Source organism: Pecten maximus, chromosome 11 (assembly GCF_902652985.1).
Source record: "Pecten maximus chromosome 11, xPecMax1.1, whole genome shotgun sequence".
NCBI lineage: Eukaryota > Metazoa > Mollusca > Bivalvia > Pectinida > Pectinidae > Pecten > Pecten maximus.
Genome location: NC_047025.1, coordinates 33,193,513 through 33,211,675, shown reverse-complemented (window position 1 = coordinate 33,211,675; position 18,163 = coordinate 33,193,513). Strand labels below are relative to the sequence as shown.

General features: G+C 34.1%; 2 protein-coding genes across 3 annotated transcripts; both read left to right on the top strand.

Annotated features, from left to right (window-relative positions):
- The first annotated feature begins 1,345 nt into the window (after window positions 1-1,345).
- On the top strand, window positions 1,346-9,512 carry LOC117337996. The gene is made up of 11 exons (XM_033899156.1): window positions 1,346-1,441; window positions 1,759-1,882; window positions 2,066-2,203; window positions 2,882-3,019; window positions 3,786-3,911; window positions 4,349-4,465; window positions 4,853-4,990; window positions 5,328-5,454; window positions 6,673-6,813; window positions 7,320-7,451; window positions 9,142-9,512. The coding sequence occupies exons 1-8, from the start codon at window positions 1,409-1,411 to the stop codon at window positions 5,351-5,353; spliced, it is 840 nt and encodes a 279-aa protein (XP_033755047.1). The 5' UTR covers window positions 1,346-1,408; the 3' UTR covers window positions 5,354-5,454; window positions 6,673-6,813; window positions 7,320-7,451; window positions 9,142-9,512.
- A 686-nt stretch (window positions 9,513-10,198) lies between these two features.
- Window positions 10,199-17,924, top strand: LOC117337079. Of its 2 annotated transcripts, XM_033897865.1 has the most exons (8): window positions 10,199-10,307; window positions 10,633-10,761; window positions 11,453-11,590; window positions 12,357-12,504; window positions 14,492-14,611; window positions 15,399-15,542; window positions 17,107-17,241; window positions 17,625-17,924. In XM_033897865.1, the coding sequence occupies exons 3-8, from the start codon at window positions 11,588-11,590 to the stop codon at window positions 17,768-17,770; spliced, it is 696 nt and encodes a 231-aa protein (XP_033753756.1). In that variant the 5' UTR covers window positions 10,199-10,307; window positions 10,633-10,761; window positions 11,453-11,587; the 3' UTR covers window positions 17,771-17,924. The 2 variants fall into 2 exon arrangements, with proteins under 2 accessions (XP_033753756.1, XP_033753757.1); XM_033897866.1 differs by lacking the exon at window positions 10,633-10,761 and having other exon boundaries at window positions 10,210-10,307.
- The last annotated feature ends 239 nt before the right edge of the window (window positions 17,925-18,163 follow it).

The window sequence follows — 18,163 nt, the reverse complement described above, 5'->3', positions numbered from 1 at the left end:
ACATTAAATACCCCAAAATGTCATCTAATCTTAGGATAATAACTATATATATAGAGATTACATTACTCTAATTAAAATCATAACCGATATATTGAGGGCAAAATAAAAACGAAGTTTAATATATGTTTACATGAAGATGCTTCCGGAGGGGTTATTGTCGTGCTTTTAATCGGGATACCCGCCATGTAAATATGTGTCGAAGTGATCAAGAGGTCACTAGGCATTTTATTTCCAAAGTTAAATTAGTGATTTTGATCTACTTGATATTACAAACAATTGTAACATTGATCGTAACATAAACTCATTATTATTAGTTTCCCCATGTGTTACTGTAGGAATGTATAGATTTTTACATTTATCTATATCGTATTCCGGGTTTACATTCATTGGTAATGTAACCTGTGCAGATCGGAGAAAGATTATAATCATTAAAGTTATCGATGTATGATATCCTCGATACCTAACACATTCTGTCTGTTGTACTTTTAGTATACCGTACCCACTATATTGTATTCATGGTATACCATAGTAACTGTCTTGTATTCTTGCTATACCATGGTAACTGTCTTGTATTCTTGGTATACCATAGTAACTATCTTGTATTCTTGGTATACCATGGTAACTATCTTGTGTTCTTGGTAAACCATGGTAACTGTCTTGTATTCTTCGGTATACCATGGTAACTGTCTTTTATTCTTAGTATACCATAGCAACTGTCTTGAATTATTTAGTAACTGTCTTGTATTATTGTTGTCATATTCTTGGTATTCCATACCCATTGTGTTGTACAATTAGTACAACATGCCAACCGTATTTTTAGTATACCATATACACTGAATGTTGATCGTAAAATGAGGGAAAGTAGATATTAGGTTCCCAAAACATACATATATTTGTATCCTTAGTATTTTCAGCATTCTCAATGTTTTTACAGGTCAGTGTACTGCCCTAGACGGAACCACGTGTGTGGCTTCTGGAACTACCAACCCGGAGGGGTGCAGCATCTATCGTTGTGACCTCGTCAACGGCAGCCTCATCTATGGAATTGATGAATCGAGTATGTATTTGGTAGAATCGTATTCCGTGAACGTCTTACGAATTTAGTTACCATACATCTAAATATATTACGTAATGTCGGAGCTGATCATTAACATTTATAAACAATATAATCCTTTTGTGTATCTGCCCGCCTCAGGAGTATGATATCAAGCACCAACCCTCTAATTACCTTATTCGAACTGTGTAGTCAGATTTATATAACATGTATTCATAGTACATATATTTATACAGATATAAACACATTCTCGATGTTTTATAGGTCAGTGTACTGCCCTAGACGGTACCACGTGTGTGTCTTCTGGAACTACCAACCCGGAAGGGTGCATCATCTATCGATGTGACCTCGTCAATGGCAGCCTCATCTATGGAATTGATGAATCGAGTATGTATTTGGTAGAATCGTATTCCGTGAACGTCTAACGAAATTAGTTAAATACATCTAAATATATCACGCAATGTCGGAGCTCATTAAGGTTTATTAACGATATAATCCTTTTCTGTATCTTCCCGCCGCAGGGGTACAATTTCATAAGAAAATACCATACCCCCTGTTTTGCAATCTTGGCATATCATACCCCATTGGTATTATTTTATTTATCCTTGCTGGCCTCAAACCTCTAATTCGGATTTTGTTGTCAGGTTTACATTGCCTTTCTTCTTACTATAGTTCTACAGATATAAACACTCGGTGATTTACAGGTCAGTGTACTGCCCTTGACGGTAAAACGTGTGTGTCCTTCTGGAACTACCAATCCGGAGGGGTGCAGCATCTATCGGTGTGACTTCGTCAACGGCAGCCTCACCTACGGAGTTGACGAACCGAGTATGTATCTCATCAACAAAAATGCCATTAACGTCTTATGACTGTAGTTATGATACATCAAAATTGTTCCGCGCCATATTTTGGACTTTAAGATAAGAATTTTGTTTTTGAAGAGTGTTTTGTTATGTCAATGCATAAGAGTCCAGATAAATATCTTTAGCAGATGTTCTCCCTCGTTTAAAGGGTGTCAACATCCCAATGGGACCTGTCTAAAAGAGAACTATGAAGAACGGGACACAACGTCCTGCAGCTTGACTACATGTGCCAAGAAAATGGAAATGGACGGATCATTCACAATGAAAATGCAAATAAAGCCATACGGTATATATGTCTCATCTATTTAATCTTACTGCAATTGGTACATAAAATATTTGATTTTCACCTGATTTCATGATTCCGTTAAGAAAAAAAAAACATCCTACCCATCATAAGAGGGATATTACAATATTAGAACCAATGTGAGATAAACGTCACATAATATGATACTTTAAAAAATCCTAATTAAAGTGATCAGATCTTAGTTTGTCTATGATCGTCATAAATGTCACAGAAAAATGTTTTTGAACGATTGTTCCTTCCAGTGCTACCTTCAATGTCGCAAAAAATATGACAGTAGCTCATACGACTGAAACTTTTATAAATAATTAAATTTAAACCATTAGATATGTTATGCTTAACATTGGACCGACTCGCAACTCTGTCTGAAGCTTAATTCTGTATTAGTTAAAATGACACTATCTTCTTTTATATGTGATAATATTTCACATAATATTGGGAATTGGGTATATTTCCCTCATTGCATGCTTAAAAACAGTATCGTATACCTCATCATTTATTGAAAATGTTTGAAATAGCATTCCGTATACGTATTTGGAACTATGGTTTAATGATCATGCATAATAACACAAATTTACTTTTACACAGTATTCTTAACCAAAATTATATTTTTCTCTCAGAATTTGGGTCACGGTTTTTAAAAGATGTTCTCTCTCATTAAAGGATGTCAACATCCGAATGGGACCTGTCTAGAAGAGAACTTTCTAGACTGGGACGTAACATCCTGCAACTTAACGACATGCAAAAAAGAAATGGAAGTGAACGGATCATTTAGAATGAGACTAGAAGTCAGGACGCATGGTAGGTTCCTGGTTGATCTACTGGTTCATACTGTACATCTATACGCCTTGAATGCATGTCAGGTATAAATCCGTTACCGCATTACACCATTATCATAATACAATATTTTACTATCTAGCAGTATCACAAACATGGAGTTATAAGATAGGATTGTGTCTAAGAAAAACTGAAAAGACTCGACTTATTAAGTTAAGATCATGCCTTTTGATTTGCTTATATAAGGATACACCATGATTTTGTTTATATATGTGATACCCTTTTGACATAGCTTGTACTGTTGTCTTTTCCTCAAATTAAGGCTAGATAGTGTTATGATGTACTCAGCAAAGAAAATTTCAACATAAGAATAGTCATTTGTATTTATAAATGAAAAAATGCGAAAGGAGACGATAAAACATATATCATTATATATCAGTTTGTCTCCTCTTGAGTGATGAATCGGGAATCGTTTTGCCGTTAACCTGAGATAAACATAAATGGGTTTCCTGTCAACTCGTTGAATTGAAAGTTATTTCTTCTTTGTTTTCATTCTAAATTAAAACTGGCGCCAACATTGTAAAACAAAAATAATTGGTATCTATAAATAAATGACACTAGTTATAATAGATCTTCTTATTTTTTTAAATTAGAACCGGTTAAACATATTGTTAACTCACCAGACTCGCACTAAACGGCTATCTGTTGTGCATCGTTAGTCTCAGTCAACAATATATAGGTTCCTAACGTGAATAGTTTGCTATATCATCCATATCTTGTAACACTCTAGGTTGCATGCTTCCCAGTGGCGTCTGTCTTGGCCCTAATAGAGCAGTGGTCGACTTCGATTATTGTTTCAAGCCACTCTGTCGGAAGTTGTCAGACAGGAGCTTTACAATTAAATATAACTACTTTGGTAAGTCCTTTTTGTTTCGTATGTCAATAATGAACTTCAGTCAGTAATAAATTGTGAAAGGTTGTGAATGACATCTGTCACTTTTACGATATTTAAACTCATTAATGAACGAAATAAGATATGTTATATAAGACGATATTAAATTGATGTAGATACATATACCATGTATGTTACGTTTCCATTGAGTGTCGCCAAAGCAGATACAACCACGTGATATAAGCGCATTCGCAGTAATATTCTGTAGTGTATATGTTTTGTCGAACCCATTCTCTGTGCAACACATTACGTATGTTGTACATAGACTATGATTGACTGTTGTGTTATCATACATGACGGCACTAAATGTTCTAAATACACTGTACAGTGACGTGATTGATAACATGTAACCCCAATCTTTGTCTCTACGGAGTAAGTATAATACTTTCCTCTGTTTACAGGTTGTCCCGTGAACGGTTCGTGTATTTTGAAAGAAAATACTGTTAGAGGAGAAGGATGCGTGAACTACCGATGTAAAATAACAAACGGTCGTTCAAAGATGCAGCTAAAACCGCTAGGTAATATAATTAAGTTTGATGTATCAGCACCGGGTAAAGTCGTCATGGTTATGTTGAAAATATCTTTAACATTAAGAATTATTATTAGGATATTGAATATTTTGCTCTTATCATCTAAATTGGCAAGGAGATTCCTAAAGTGTTAATGTAACTATAAGTCTATTATTCCCCATGGTTTGGAATGTCTAAATTTAACAAATTTCGTCTTACATTATGATATATACACCGTTGTTACATTTTTACTGCGTACGATTACCTATATTAATTTATACCAGTTTTGCTGTTGTTTGTAAACTTTGATAACTTTAATAAATTCACCTCTAATACACATTCGATTAGATCCTGTAAGTCAACCGAATGCTACTCATATACGTTATCTATAAACAGACTGTGACTTGGGAGATGGAACTTGTCTTCGTAATGGGAACGCTATAAAGGATGAAGTCTCGTGCTTACAAAAAGAATGTAAAATCTTCAAATATCCGAACGGCACGTTCTCTACAAGAATGGTGGATACCTATTATGGTAGGTTGAATGTATGACAGTTATATCTGTATTATATGCCATTTCTCACTGGATCTTGAATAAGAATTTGAAAATATATACTTTAATATGTACGTTAAGTTAGTACTATTGAGGTCATAAATTAACAAACATCAATCAACACTAAATAAGTTCCGTGTCATACAGTTTCGAATACTGCTATGATTATTATTGAATACGGTTTTATAGAATGACCTGGGTTTGTTTTACCATATTTGCTTTTATAGTGGTTTTTTTTGTATTGTAATAACAACAGAGTTGTGTTACATGAGACTATTAAGATAACACCAAATGGTATTATATTGGTCTTATTATATAGGATGTCCCCTCCAATGGGCGGTGTGAGCCCGCTAGTACTACATTAGAGGATTCACAGAACTGTACAACGAAACAATGCAGGATATTCAACAGGGGCCTCAATATGAATTGGAAGCCCGTTCAACAAGGTATTTTTTGTTTTTACAATGTCAGTGATATCCTAGCTACTACAAACAATTAAATCAGTATCAGTCATTTCTTTAATGTAAATCCGTAAACATCACATTATGTAATAATCTATTATAGACAGGTGTAAAGTCGAAACTCGTTATCTCAAAGTAAGTTGGATCATGAAAAAACCGAATATTCGCGGTCAATGTATGAGTTGTTCCTTCGAGTTAAGCAGGATCAGCTAAAACAGATATAGATATAATGAGCGCTTTTATCGTGGATTTAAAATTAATTCTTTATTATGTTTGGAATATAAACTGGAAGAAGTTTTGATATCAATCACGTCTATTTACCTATTTTCTCGCCCAATTTGATTAATTACCAACAGAATAAAAAAAACTCCATAACTTCCATTTGTAAATGTCCTCTCATTATATATCTATTATCTAATAATAAGACATGCTTTTCTGTATTAGAGCACAGTTATTAAATTAAATATAAATATGAAGCATAACATTTATGCAAGGAAGTAAACAACTCTCAGCAACATTTTCTTCCTACTGTAAGCGCACTGTGCTTATTTAGGCGCATGCGCGAATCTTTACAGATAAGCTCAACGCTGAATTAAAGCACTCGGAACGCTTTCAGCAGAGGCACATATGCAGTATAGAAAACTTGTAACTTTTTTCATAAAAACTGATTTAGAGAGTAATCAGAATAACTTAAGAATGAGATAAGTTTTAAGAAAATCCTCGATTATAAGGCTTGGTAGGGAAAATTTATTAATAATGAAAAACAATCAATAATACTGGTTCTATAGGGTTGATAGGGAGGATTACTTAATAATAATAAAAAAAAACAACCAATAATACTAATTCTAAAGGATTGGTAGAGAGGATAATACTAGTTCTATAGGGTTGGTAGCGATGATTACTTAATAATAAAAAACAACCAATAATACTGGTTCTAAAGGGTTGGTAGCGATGATTACTTAATAATAAAAAAACAATGAATAATACTGGTTCTAAAGGGTTGGTAGCGAGGATGACTTAATAGTTAAAAACAATGAATAATACTGGTTCTTACAATGAAGTAGATATCAACCTTGGACAAACAATATGAAATTTTCAAACGGGATGTGATACTATTGACAGGCTCCACGAGTACACCTGCTTCAAATTGCTCCCTTTCAGAAGATATTTTGTCACCCTATCGCATTGTCGTTTGTTAAACAGGATGTATTGTTGGTGGAACGTGTAAGAATAACACTGAACATTGGAACGAGGATACCGAAACAATGTGTGTGGTGAAACGCTGTAACGTTAGGAGCAGTGGGAGGGGAGGCTTCAACTGGGAGACAGAAATCGTTCGCCACGGTATACCAGTACCAATAACCATTGTACATCCATGTAAACCAAGCGCCTAAGTTTATTGACTGTTTGCTAACATAAAGCAAAATGATAGAATTTTGGTAGATTTTGAAATGAATGTAATTGTTATCATAAGTATAAATATTGTTGAAAATGTACGTGACATGCTGATTCTCATAGGCAAAGGTGTTTATGTCACCTCGTCCCGAAAATAATGTTCGGCCGTGCGTGACCACAATCGGTGTAGTCTTCACTTGATCAAGCTCGTATTAGGACGTGTCTACGCCCCCATACTTGTGTGATCTTAGACTATTCCTGCCATTTAAGCATTAAAGCTATTGAGTATATAACATTATATATTCGGTCTTTCGCAAAAATATCAGTGTACATTGATATTCAACAAGCAAAATTACTTATATTGCGTATTAACATTACAAGTTCACACTTACATTACAGTCAGTTATGATTTCAAGATACATATTAAGTTATCCTCATTGATTATCTGTTTTCAGGATGTCGATATAACGGCACGTGTCATTACCATGGAGACACCTGGATGGAAGAGAGTTGCTTCACTAAGAATTGTACAGTCAGTGAAACGCCTGATGGTGGATCAAGGGCGAAGACAACCATTGTTGGTGGAAGTAGGTATTCTCTATCCTATTCATGTAGTAGACAGCACAGGGATCTGAGAATTTGATACATTCTATGTGTATTTGAACATATCCTAATATAACCCTGGTAAATATTAGCTGCAGTATACCGCTTGGCTAGTAAGATCTTCTCTTTATCGTGATCTGTTGAGCGTAAGACTAGTAAACAAGAGGTGGGTTCGATCCCTAGCAGAGGCAGTTAATTTAAATTTAATTAAGCATGCGCTCTGTTACATATATATAGCGGAACTGGACTGGGCTGAACCCCGGACTGTAATTGTTATTGACGTCATCATTGACCGAATGACGTCACATCACCGGGTTCCGGCCGTCACCTGAACACCTTATTTTTATACGCAAAAGAAGACTTGGCCACGTTATTTTTTTAAGTTATTTTTTAAAAGTTACGAAAGACACGCGCAAAAGCTCGTGTCTTTTGTAACTTAATCGTGTGAAATGAATTACATATCCAAAACCCACTCGATGTGTACCATCTGTATATCACAGGGACCTGACAATCGAGTAAAGTCTATTTGTATTTGGACATAATCCATGTGTATTTATCACAGGGCCTTGGACATTTTGTACAATTGACGTGTATTTGGTATCCTAGTCTATATATCACATCCGACTTGACTATTTTCAACTTGACCTTCAACTGTGACCTGAATTTGTAACGTTAACGTATACAAACGGGAATAAATGCTATGGCGTAATCGCCAAAACTGAATTTGTTTGTTTTGTAAAGTAAAAAAAAAGTGCATGATGTAAATAATTACCTAATTATTACAATAAGAATATCGTCGTATGTGTTCTAAAATATATATGATGTTTAATTTCAACAATCGTTAACATCTTCATTGGCAATATCGTCTGCTTCTTGTTGGCAGAAACAATCAGAAAATCCATCCATGTCCAGTGTCATAAACACACGTGCTCCAGGCCTATTATTTAGCAACAACTCGAGCACGGGTATTCCATGGCGCAACACTCAACATAAATAATTTGAACATTTATACCTATGTCTTTGTCAGGAGTAATTAGTATTTGTGTGATATTTCCATAATGTTTAACTGAACCTGAATTCTGATTTACAAAAAAAACTATTTTTCAATGGGGCATTGATAGTTTGTTGGTAGTAAATCCACACAAAAGTGGTATCAATATCAATGAATGGATATTTACCTGCGCTATGAAGCAGTTCACGTCAAACGGGTCACTCGTACCCAAGAAGGTAAACATAACGGTAATTTGCTTGTTTTTGAATGCCGTCAACTCGTAGAAAATTGTTACAGGATAAACAGAACACATGGTTTGTATCTTACAATACAAGGTTTAATTTTGGCTCGGAACGGAAAATCGAGATGGCTCGCCAAAATAAAACTTGTATTGTAAGATACTAACCATGCATTCTCTATTTAAGTGTACTGCCCATGGCAAAATCCAATAACTAGATTTTCTGCCGCTAATCTAAATTAGAAACCACTAAAATGCCAAAAGACTCTAGATTTTACCATAATATTATAAACGTTCCTGTCTTATTCTTCTTTAGTTGATCTACGTCTGTTTATAATATACATTATTAAACAAGCAATTTTCATAATAGTGCAATATGTTTCATTCAAATAATGATTTCAATAATTCCTTTCTTGAATTTGTTAATACGGTTTCATTTCTGCAGTTTGCAAGGCGCCAGACGGATCATGTGTTCAGTACGGAAGTGACGTCATGCAGGAAGGCGGGATTCTTTGTCTTTGTGAGCAGACTGTCTCGTCAGCAGGCTACGCTATCGGTCGGACTACATGCCCTCTTCCGGCAAAATAGAACACAGATAACAAAATGACTCGTGAAATATACTGCATGTAAATTCAAGATATTGTGTTAATTCCCCCGTAGGTCCCTTATTTAGCTGTATTTACACTGTTTTTCTCCAAAAACAAAATAGAACTAATCGTTATTATCAACATTCTGATCATATGCGTTCAAATGTTCTTGATATAAGTAATACCATGTTTTGAATTGTTGCAAATAAAGATATGCTCTCTTATGCAACTTACTGCCTTATGTTATATATGATAGTTTTCATTTTCTTCTACTTCTATCAAATCAATTTGAAGGAGTTCATTTTCTTAGCTGACTTTTATGTGGTGTTTAACATTTGAAGGAACTAATCAATAAAGCAATTTGCTGAAGACAAGGAAGTATTGTGATCAACATTATAACGCTGAGGAGACATATTGGTTTATAAGCAAAACAATGATATTCTGATGATACACGAAAATAAAGTAGAGAGCTGCGTAACACGTTTTCCGTTAAAATCATTTACAGATCTGTAACTACGAGTAGTGTAGATCACATCAAAAAGTCACGAAATATTTGACATTGTTTTCATTATCAAGAGAACTGCCATCAGCAAAGGAACATATGTTGTTTTCAGTGAATAGAAGCTTAAAAAGACAAAAGGAAATGAACACAATGAATTCGGATTCCGTTTGTGATTTAACCTTTTGTGTCGTAGAAATACCACTGACTCAACATTACACACAATCCATTCATACATAATGCAACAACAGAAAATCGGGTAATAAAACTGTTCTCCATTTCATAACCCGATTATTGTCTTTTGTTCATTGAAATGAATGAAAGTAAGAAACAGAAATAAAATTTCGAACTGAAGATTAGAAGCGTGTATGCCATTGTCTCGAGATTATAACATAAGGGATACATATTGAATTGATCTCACTTTCTTCACACATCACAGTACAGACATGGACGTTTTCACAGTGACGCTGGCAATTTTCATTTTGCCAGCAGTTTTTGCCGATAAAGACACATGTGCATCTAAAGGTATGATTACGACAATTACAGGCACTAGTGATAAATTGGTATAGATAATACTTCATAATACTTGTTTTACTTTAAGTGTGAAGTATCACATACATTTATCTAGCATTATCATTACATAATGCCATTTTAAAAGTACGAATACAAATTTTTAAGATAATAATAGAGGTAACATTGATTTTAAAAGATAATGAATCCTTGCTAGCATAATGTTGATCATATTGAAAAATGAAAACAAAAGTTAAAACGAATAAATCAGCAAATAACAACTTTAGATTTTAAGACCTACGTCATGTGATATACTAACATGTACATTAATATCATCAAGGACAGTGCACTGCCCTTGATGGCGTCACGTGTGTGTCACGTGGAACCCAACGCCCTGAGAAGTGTAATACCTATACATGCAAGAAGAGCGGCAATGTTTTGAAATATATGGTCGTCAAAAAACTGCTAAGTATGTCTTAGACATTATAATATGTCTTCTGAATATTATAATTTTCGAGATATAAATATATGTTTAGTACGTGTAAGGGTTCTGGATTCCAATACATCCATGCCCGTTAGATTGGTATTATGTAAATATGGGTGAATAGGCAGAGAAGTAGTATAGACGGAAATCTAAAAAAATCAACATCTTTATTTACAAATTACAACTAAAAAGGATTATAATCCTCTGGTGTAGGCACAAAGTAAAAGAATTAATGTTACATAAAAAGTGTCCCAAAAACACAGTAATTAAGGTATTGTTATAAATTCATTAGCTGATGTTAGGAGGACAGCATGCCTAAAGCTATCAAAACTTCAACTATCCTTCTCTTAAGATAAAGTATGAATGTTTCGATATTATGATTTGATTATTTCTTCTGTCAGATATTTCTGTAATATAATATTAGTGAAAGATATTTTTCCAAATTTAAAAACCATTTTTTTCAGATATTCCAATTGTTTTCAAATTCTATTATCATTTATCCTGGATAGCGATTTCTTTTGTTATGGTCGTAAGAATAACTCCACTGATCAAATGCCATAATGTCCAAATTACTAGTATACGCAAACATTTCGGTACTTTACCATGTAATTATATCTAATTAGTGACTATTTTATTGAATTCCTTCCCAAGCTCATATGATTTTGTGGTGTTTTAGAGTGTGAAAGGCCTGATGGCACGTGTATGGATAGGGGTGTTGGGGAGAAAAACGAAGAAAGATGCATTTTTGAGACGTGTCGTCAGAAGAAAAACGATGATGGAACGTACATTTTGACTTATAAAGAAAGGGCATATGGTATGTGTATCATCAGTAGCACTATGTGCATAAGAGAATATGGCTTATACCTATTCTATTCGTATGTAATATCACAAGACAACTAAAACAAAACTACCTGATATACATAATGTTAAGAAAGCAAGCTTAAGGGGCATCAACCGGATTTATATATACATTTATAATTTTTTTTATTGTTCTTGGAAACTCTACAGTGAAATAATGAAGTTTTCTGCTGTGTATGGCTATAATATAATTTTCTAATGATAGTGAAGTTCAACTGATTTTCAATTATTATATCTGGCGATTGTTATATTATCAAGAACAGTAAGTATAAGATAGATTGTATATTGCAATATATAATTGATTACTGTACCTTCACACTATAAAGCATGATGGGCCGTTTGGCCCATGTTGCTAAGCTGACGATTTACTTGAATATGCTGTTAATTTCATTGAGATATAATACAAAAAAAAGAGTGTAATATAAATAGAACGCAAAGCGGTTTATGATGGGACTACACGCTGTTAACATTGCATCACATATATTCAATTATTCCTGATGATTTTTCTCACTATAAAGAGAATTCCTGCCGAAATCCACATTTATTGATGGACTATTTTATCTTAGAAATACTAACGCTTACGCACTGTATTAACCAGTCAACATCGACGTTTCAAGCGACGATTTGTTTTAGTTTATGGGCTGAAAACATATTTTAAACCAATGAAAATGCTTGTTACAAGTAGGATTAAATTATATACAATAAGGTATGCATCTTTACAGGATGTCCAATGGATGATGGGACATGCTTTACTATTTGGTAAGGGAAACGCACTGCGAAACAAGGACAAATGCACACTAACAACGTGTACAAAACATAGAAATAAGAAAGGAGAGCGCACTACTACTAGATTAAAAGAAAAATATTACGGTAAGTTTGCAGAGAAATAATATACATACCTGTACAGTAAGGATGTTCACCATTGACATTCACAAATATTTTGTCTTTATATTCCTCGGAAACTTTAAAGTTTTAATTATAATCAATTCCATCTATGGCAAGACAAGTTATTATTTAATCATGGAGCTATTTTGACTCAGTACTTAAACCAAATCATTTAAGATATCTTATGGAGTACATATCTTATTTATTATATTAGATATCTCATAAAGGATATATCATACACACATGAAATATCTGATATGATAAATCAGATATATATTATATAAGGTTAATTATTAAATTAGATGATAAAAATCATGTCTATTATTTGTTCAGAAATGTTCCATGAATTAATGACAACTTCGCTTGCCATATAGTACTATACCATTAATAGTATAATGTATTAGAGGAAACCTCACGATTAACTACGACGGGTTTATGCTGATGAAGAAACAGCGAGTTGTATAGTTTAGGGATATTTGAATTATGTTTTGCCTGCCAATGTGAGTAGTACGAGTTTGGTAGGATGTGGTGTAGTCTGAATTATGAAGTCCACCAATCCTGAATGTTCATTTCCTCTGCTATTAACGTTCAATATCAAAGATCACGTTTCAAACTAAATCCATAAACAGTTTTAATACAACATGCTCAAATGTAGATAACCACCAGAAGACCTTGTCTTACCTACAATAGTAATATTCAAAGATAAGCTTACTCAGCTATGCGGCAGTTAGTCTTTTTTCACGTTATTTACGAGTCGTCATATACCCGATATATTATGACTATTGTAATTAACGTTTCGGGTTTTTCATTGTTACGTCAAGATATAAAGTCTTCTGGCTCTAAGTTACTATCTCCAAATCTCCTATTGATAGGATTTTCTCTTTAAACGGTGTGACTGTAAAATAACCAATGTTTTATTGTCTTAAATGTATGATACGCTCTAGTTCACCTTATGTTCCTCTGGAAGGTTTCATCGTGATCTCTTTCATCGGCTTTTGGAATATATTTTCTGAAGTAATAAACATTCTGTGTCTCCTCAACTCTTAGTTCGCAGGGAGAGGATACTGATCTGATGGTTCATCTGTCTTATAACTTGAGTTAGTTGCGTTCAGTTACGATATCTGCACCCCTTAATTGCATCGTAAAAAATCTTCAGACTTCAGGTCCACCGTCTATCGGTTGACACAGTTTGTGTTTTTTGGCATTTAGACCATTCAAAATGTGTACAGCAAAAGTAGAAACAAAGGAAACATTAATTCATCTGCGCCCTAGTTGACCTTGAAATATGTTTTACAGTAAGTTGATCACTAATCAAGTCCAATCAACTTTAAGAAGACCTTTGACTTTACCATGCAAGATCGCAACGGTAAAGACAGGAAAAGTAATAGGCAACATTTTGCATTCGATGAGTCCTCGTCATTGATCACAATAGTCTAATGATTTAGAGTCTCCTCAGATTTTAGTGTTTGGTTTCGACCAGAATTTGAGTTCTTTTGTAGAATAGGTATATACCTATATTACTTCCTTACACTAACTGGATGCTACCATTACGTTATACTAATGCTAGAAACAAGCCACCTTTACCCAAGAAGTATGTATATAAACTATCACACTGTATAGTTGTGACGAGGATTAGGTATGAAAGGTGTTAAGTATGAGCGGCATGATTTGTGCCAGACTTGACTTAGATTTCCGGAACAAAGACAAAGTGTTACTACGCACTCATTATGAAAGCGGTATGAATGTCTGTACGAGACAGTAATCATAATCGGGTATACATCTATTATCAAGGCGGAATTGATTCGGGACGAATGATTGGTGGACTTTAAATTGAAACACATAAGTACTTTCCATGGATAGAATCAAAATAAAACATTGGGATCAAGTTATTATTTAATTCTTTGTTTTGCATTGTTAGATCATGTCATATTAAATCCATTGGCCAAACCAATTTATATGTTTTGACTATCAGGATGCCCAATCGATGGGGTGTGTAAAGACAAAGATGTAACAAGATCCGCCGACTGCACGGCCTATAAATGTGAGCTCTCAAAAGGACATACGTTGATGACATGGGCTGTAATTCAAACAGGTAATATGTCAAATAGATTAGACAGAAGCCTGTACAGTGCTGATATAGGGCATTCTGAAACGAGTAATAGTTGAGATGATGACCACACTTTGGGCCGATTAGGGTCTGTTAAGACTGACATATTTCTAGTATTTATAGACCCCAATGTTTGCAGCAAGCCTGGTCAAAAATACCACGTTTGAAGAAAATTTTATCAACTATGGTTTATTCAAAATTCTCACTATCCAATATTGGACAAATGAATGTATTATGTATTATGGAGACACTCAACTATAACTCACTTAATACATATAAAGTGAAACACCCATCTTTAACTCACTAACTACAGATAAAGTATATCACTTACCTATAACTCACTAAATACATATAAAATACAATACTTATCTATGATTCACTAAATACAATAAAATATAACACTCATCTTTAACTCAACCAATATGATTAAAGTATACCATTCATCTATAACTCACAAAAACAGATAAAGTATAACACTTATCTATAACTCACTAAATTATAATGAAGAATAGCACTCTTCTGTAACCCACTTAATACAGATGAAATATAACGCTTATATATACATGTAGCTCATTAAATTATAATAAAGTATAGCACTCATTATAACTCGCTCAATAAATTATAATTAAGTGCAACATTCATCTTTTACTCATTAATACAGATTAAGTATATCATTCATCTATAACTCATTTAATTGTTTAAGGTGTGGCCTCGGATTATTCATATAAGTTCATTAATGTTGTAAATCTATTTGTAAATACTGGGGATTCAGGATGTCAAACAGACGATGGCTGTGAATATAACGGGGACGAATGGCCAGATCTGGACGAGACCTCGTGTGTTACCAGACGATGTGACGTCACATATGATAAAGTCAAGGATATGTACACCAAGTCCAATAATGTGGCAAGGCATGGTGAGTACAACCTATGACATCCGGACGCTATTTACATGTACCATAATACGATACCTACATGCTAGGCGAGTTAGTGGAATAGCAACTACCACAATACGATACCTACATGCTAGGCGAATTAGTGGAATAGCAACTACCACAATACGATACCTACATGCTAGGCGAGTTAGTGAAACATCATGTAGTATATGTCTAGATTTTATTTATGTCTTCGCTGAAAAGGTCCCGCTAGCCGAGTGGTTAACGTGTCCAGACACTTCATCACAACCTCTGGGTTGCGAGTTCGAAACCCACGTTGGGCAGTTGCCAGGTACTGACCGTAGGCCGGTGTTTTTATCCGGGTTCTCCGATTTTCCTCCACCTCCACAATCTGGCACGTCCTTAAATGACCATTGCTGTTAATAGGACGTTTAACAAATAAAAAGCAAAAAACAAAAACAAAAAAAATGTGTTGTCTCTGTCAAGAAACTGAGCCAGGAGACCGCATCTAGGTTTGGTATTAAAAATTCATTGGACTAATAATGAAGACCAATATGTCTTGTTAATGCATAACAATGGTAATGATGTACTCCAAAATAATAAAATTGAAGAAATCAACATATGTAATTTAACAGCAAAGATAGGGCTAAAATTGGCATTGATGACCAAGTTCATAATTAGAACAAGATTTCCCCTCTTCTAAGATATTTTTAAACCTATATGATGTTTTCTGAACGTGAAACGTTTTTGGTTCCGGTGTTATTATCACATATATAATAACACAAATACATTTATGAAATAAATAAATAAATTTATAGAAAATGAAAACTCTAAAAGAACTATAATAAAAATGCTTAAATGTCATGCAAATAAGACCTCCATGGCATAGACCAGCAATCATTGTTATTTCATAACATAGTTATCGCTTTATAGGTGTATGGCATGTTTATATATAAGCATATTAAAGGCTGATCTAATTAGCACTACCGAAATAGTTATGCAGCCTCGCAATGCTTGTATTTACAATTAATAACAACCAAGAATATTGTAAGAAAAAATCTTTGGCTTGCAAAATAATAACGTAAGATTGAAAATTGTCCATTGTATGTAAGTCAATCAGGACGATTTTATTCTATGCCTAAGAAAGTCTTGGGTGGTTTATGCTTATTCTTAATAAGAAGAATGTTGTATTGCAAACTTAATGTCAGTTATATTTTTTCGATTTTGTTTTTATTTTGTTCTTTTTTAAGATATACGGGTACGATAGCATGCGAAATCAAACGGACTCTTTGTTTTATAATCCGCCTGTATTTATGTGATAAGGTTATGTTAAATATTGTATTATTGATCTGTTCCAAAGAGGCACGATATCATTTTAATGTATAGTGATATTCAGAATGAGATTCGTTAATTTTTAATAATGGTATAAATACCAAGTTTATTTAAAATAAAGGCCAACTTATAGCGTACAAAGTACAATTAGTCAGGAATGACAGAGAAATGCCTGATATATATTTTGATTAAATAACCTTATATAGAATATTTAGCCTTTTCCGTGTACCGTTTATGTTTGGTTTATTATCAGGTTGTCGGGCATCAAATGGTACTTGTTACTACGATGGAGAGACATGGCCGGAAAACGACTGTTATACTTGGCGCTGTGACATCAGTATGACGGACGAGGGTCGATCTATGGCTTCCTCTAATATTGAAAGCGGCAGTAAGTTATTTTCATTAGCGAGATGAAGTAGAAGTATTCCTATGGAAACATGAGTGTCAATTAATTTCCTGTGGGCTTCTCATTGTAGCATGTCAGTCAAAGTCATTGTTAATCTTTATGTTATACCTTCGAGCCACCATGTCGATTGTGATGACATCAAACAAAAGGCTTGGAATAAAATCCATGTTACCAAAATGAATGTCTTTATGTAAGCAATATCGAAAACAAATTGTCGACTCCTGTACACTGCATTGTCAGTTTATAAGTAGTAAGCATTGAGGAAACTATTATACCCCACACCTCCTTACATATTTGTTGAATAACAAGTTATAAAACGTGACCGATTAATGTCTGTTGTTTTAATGTTATGTTTCCTTTCTCAGTTTGTCAGGACGCTGACGGGTCGTGCAAGGATTATGGGGAGACCATGAGATATTGGTCTGGTAAAACCATGCTTGACTGCCGATGTGAGAAAGCCATTTCTATCAAAGGTTTCCCATATGGAAATCCAATATGCGCTATTCCGTAGCCAATCAGATCACCTCGGAGACGAAAAGTGCGTCTGACTGATACTATATTGTTTTGATGACCTGTCAGATTGTTTATTTACATATGTGTAATACGATAATGTATTCACAAATCGACATTACAATGCGTTATCAAAATACAAACATCAAAATTCATCGAAGTTATGTTCATTTGTTTAAATTAAAAAGGGCGTTCAAATTAAGTTTATCAGTTGTGCATACTGAAACCTTTACCTTGATGATTTTAATATGGAAATGGCGCGATATTGTAGACAATCATGTCGGTGTTAAACCAGTAATACCTTAATCCTGCTTTATAAAAGCATTTTCATTAGCTTTACAGTTATGTTATCGGTTCTGAAGGTAAAAAACTGACGTCTTTTGTAACGCCGCTT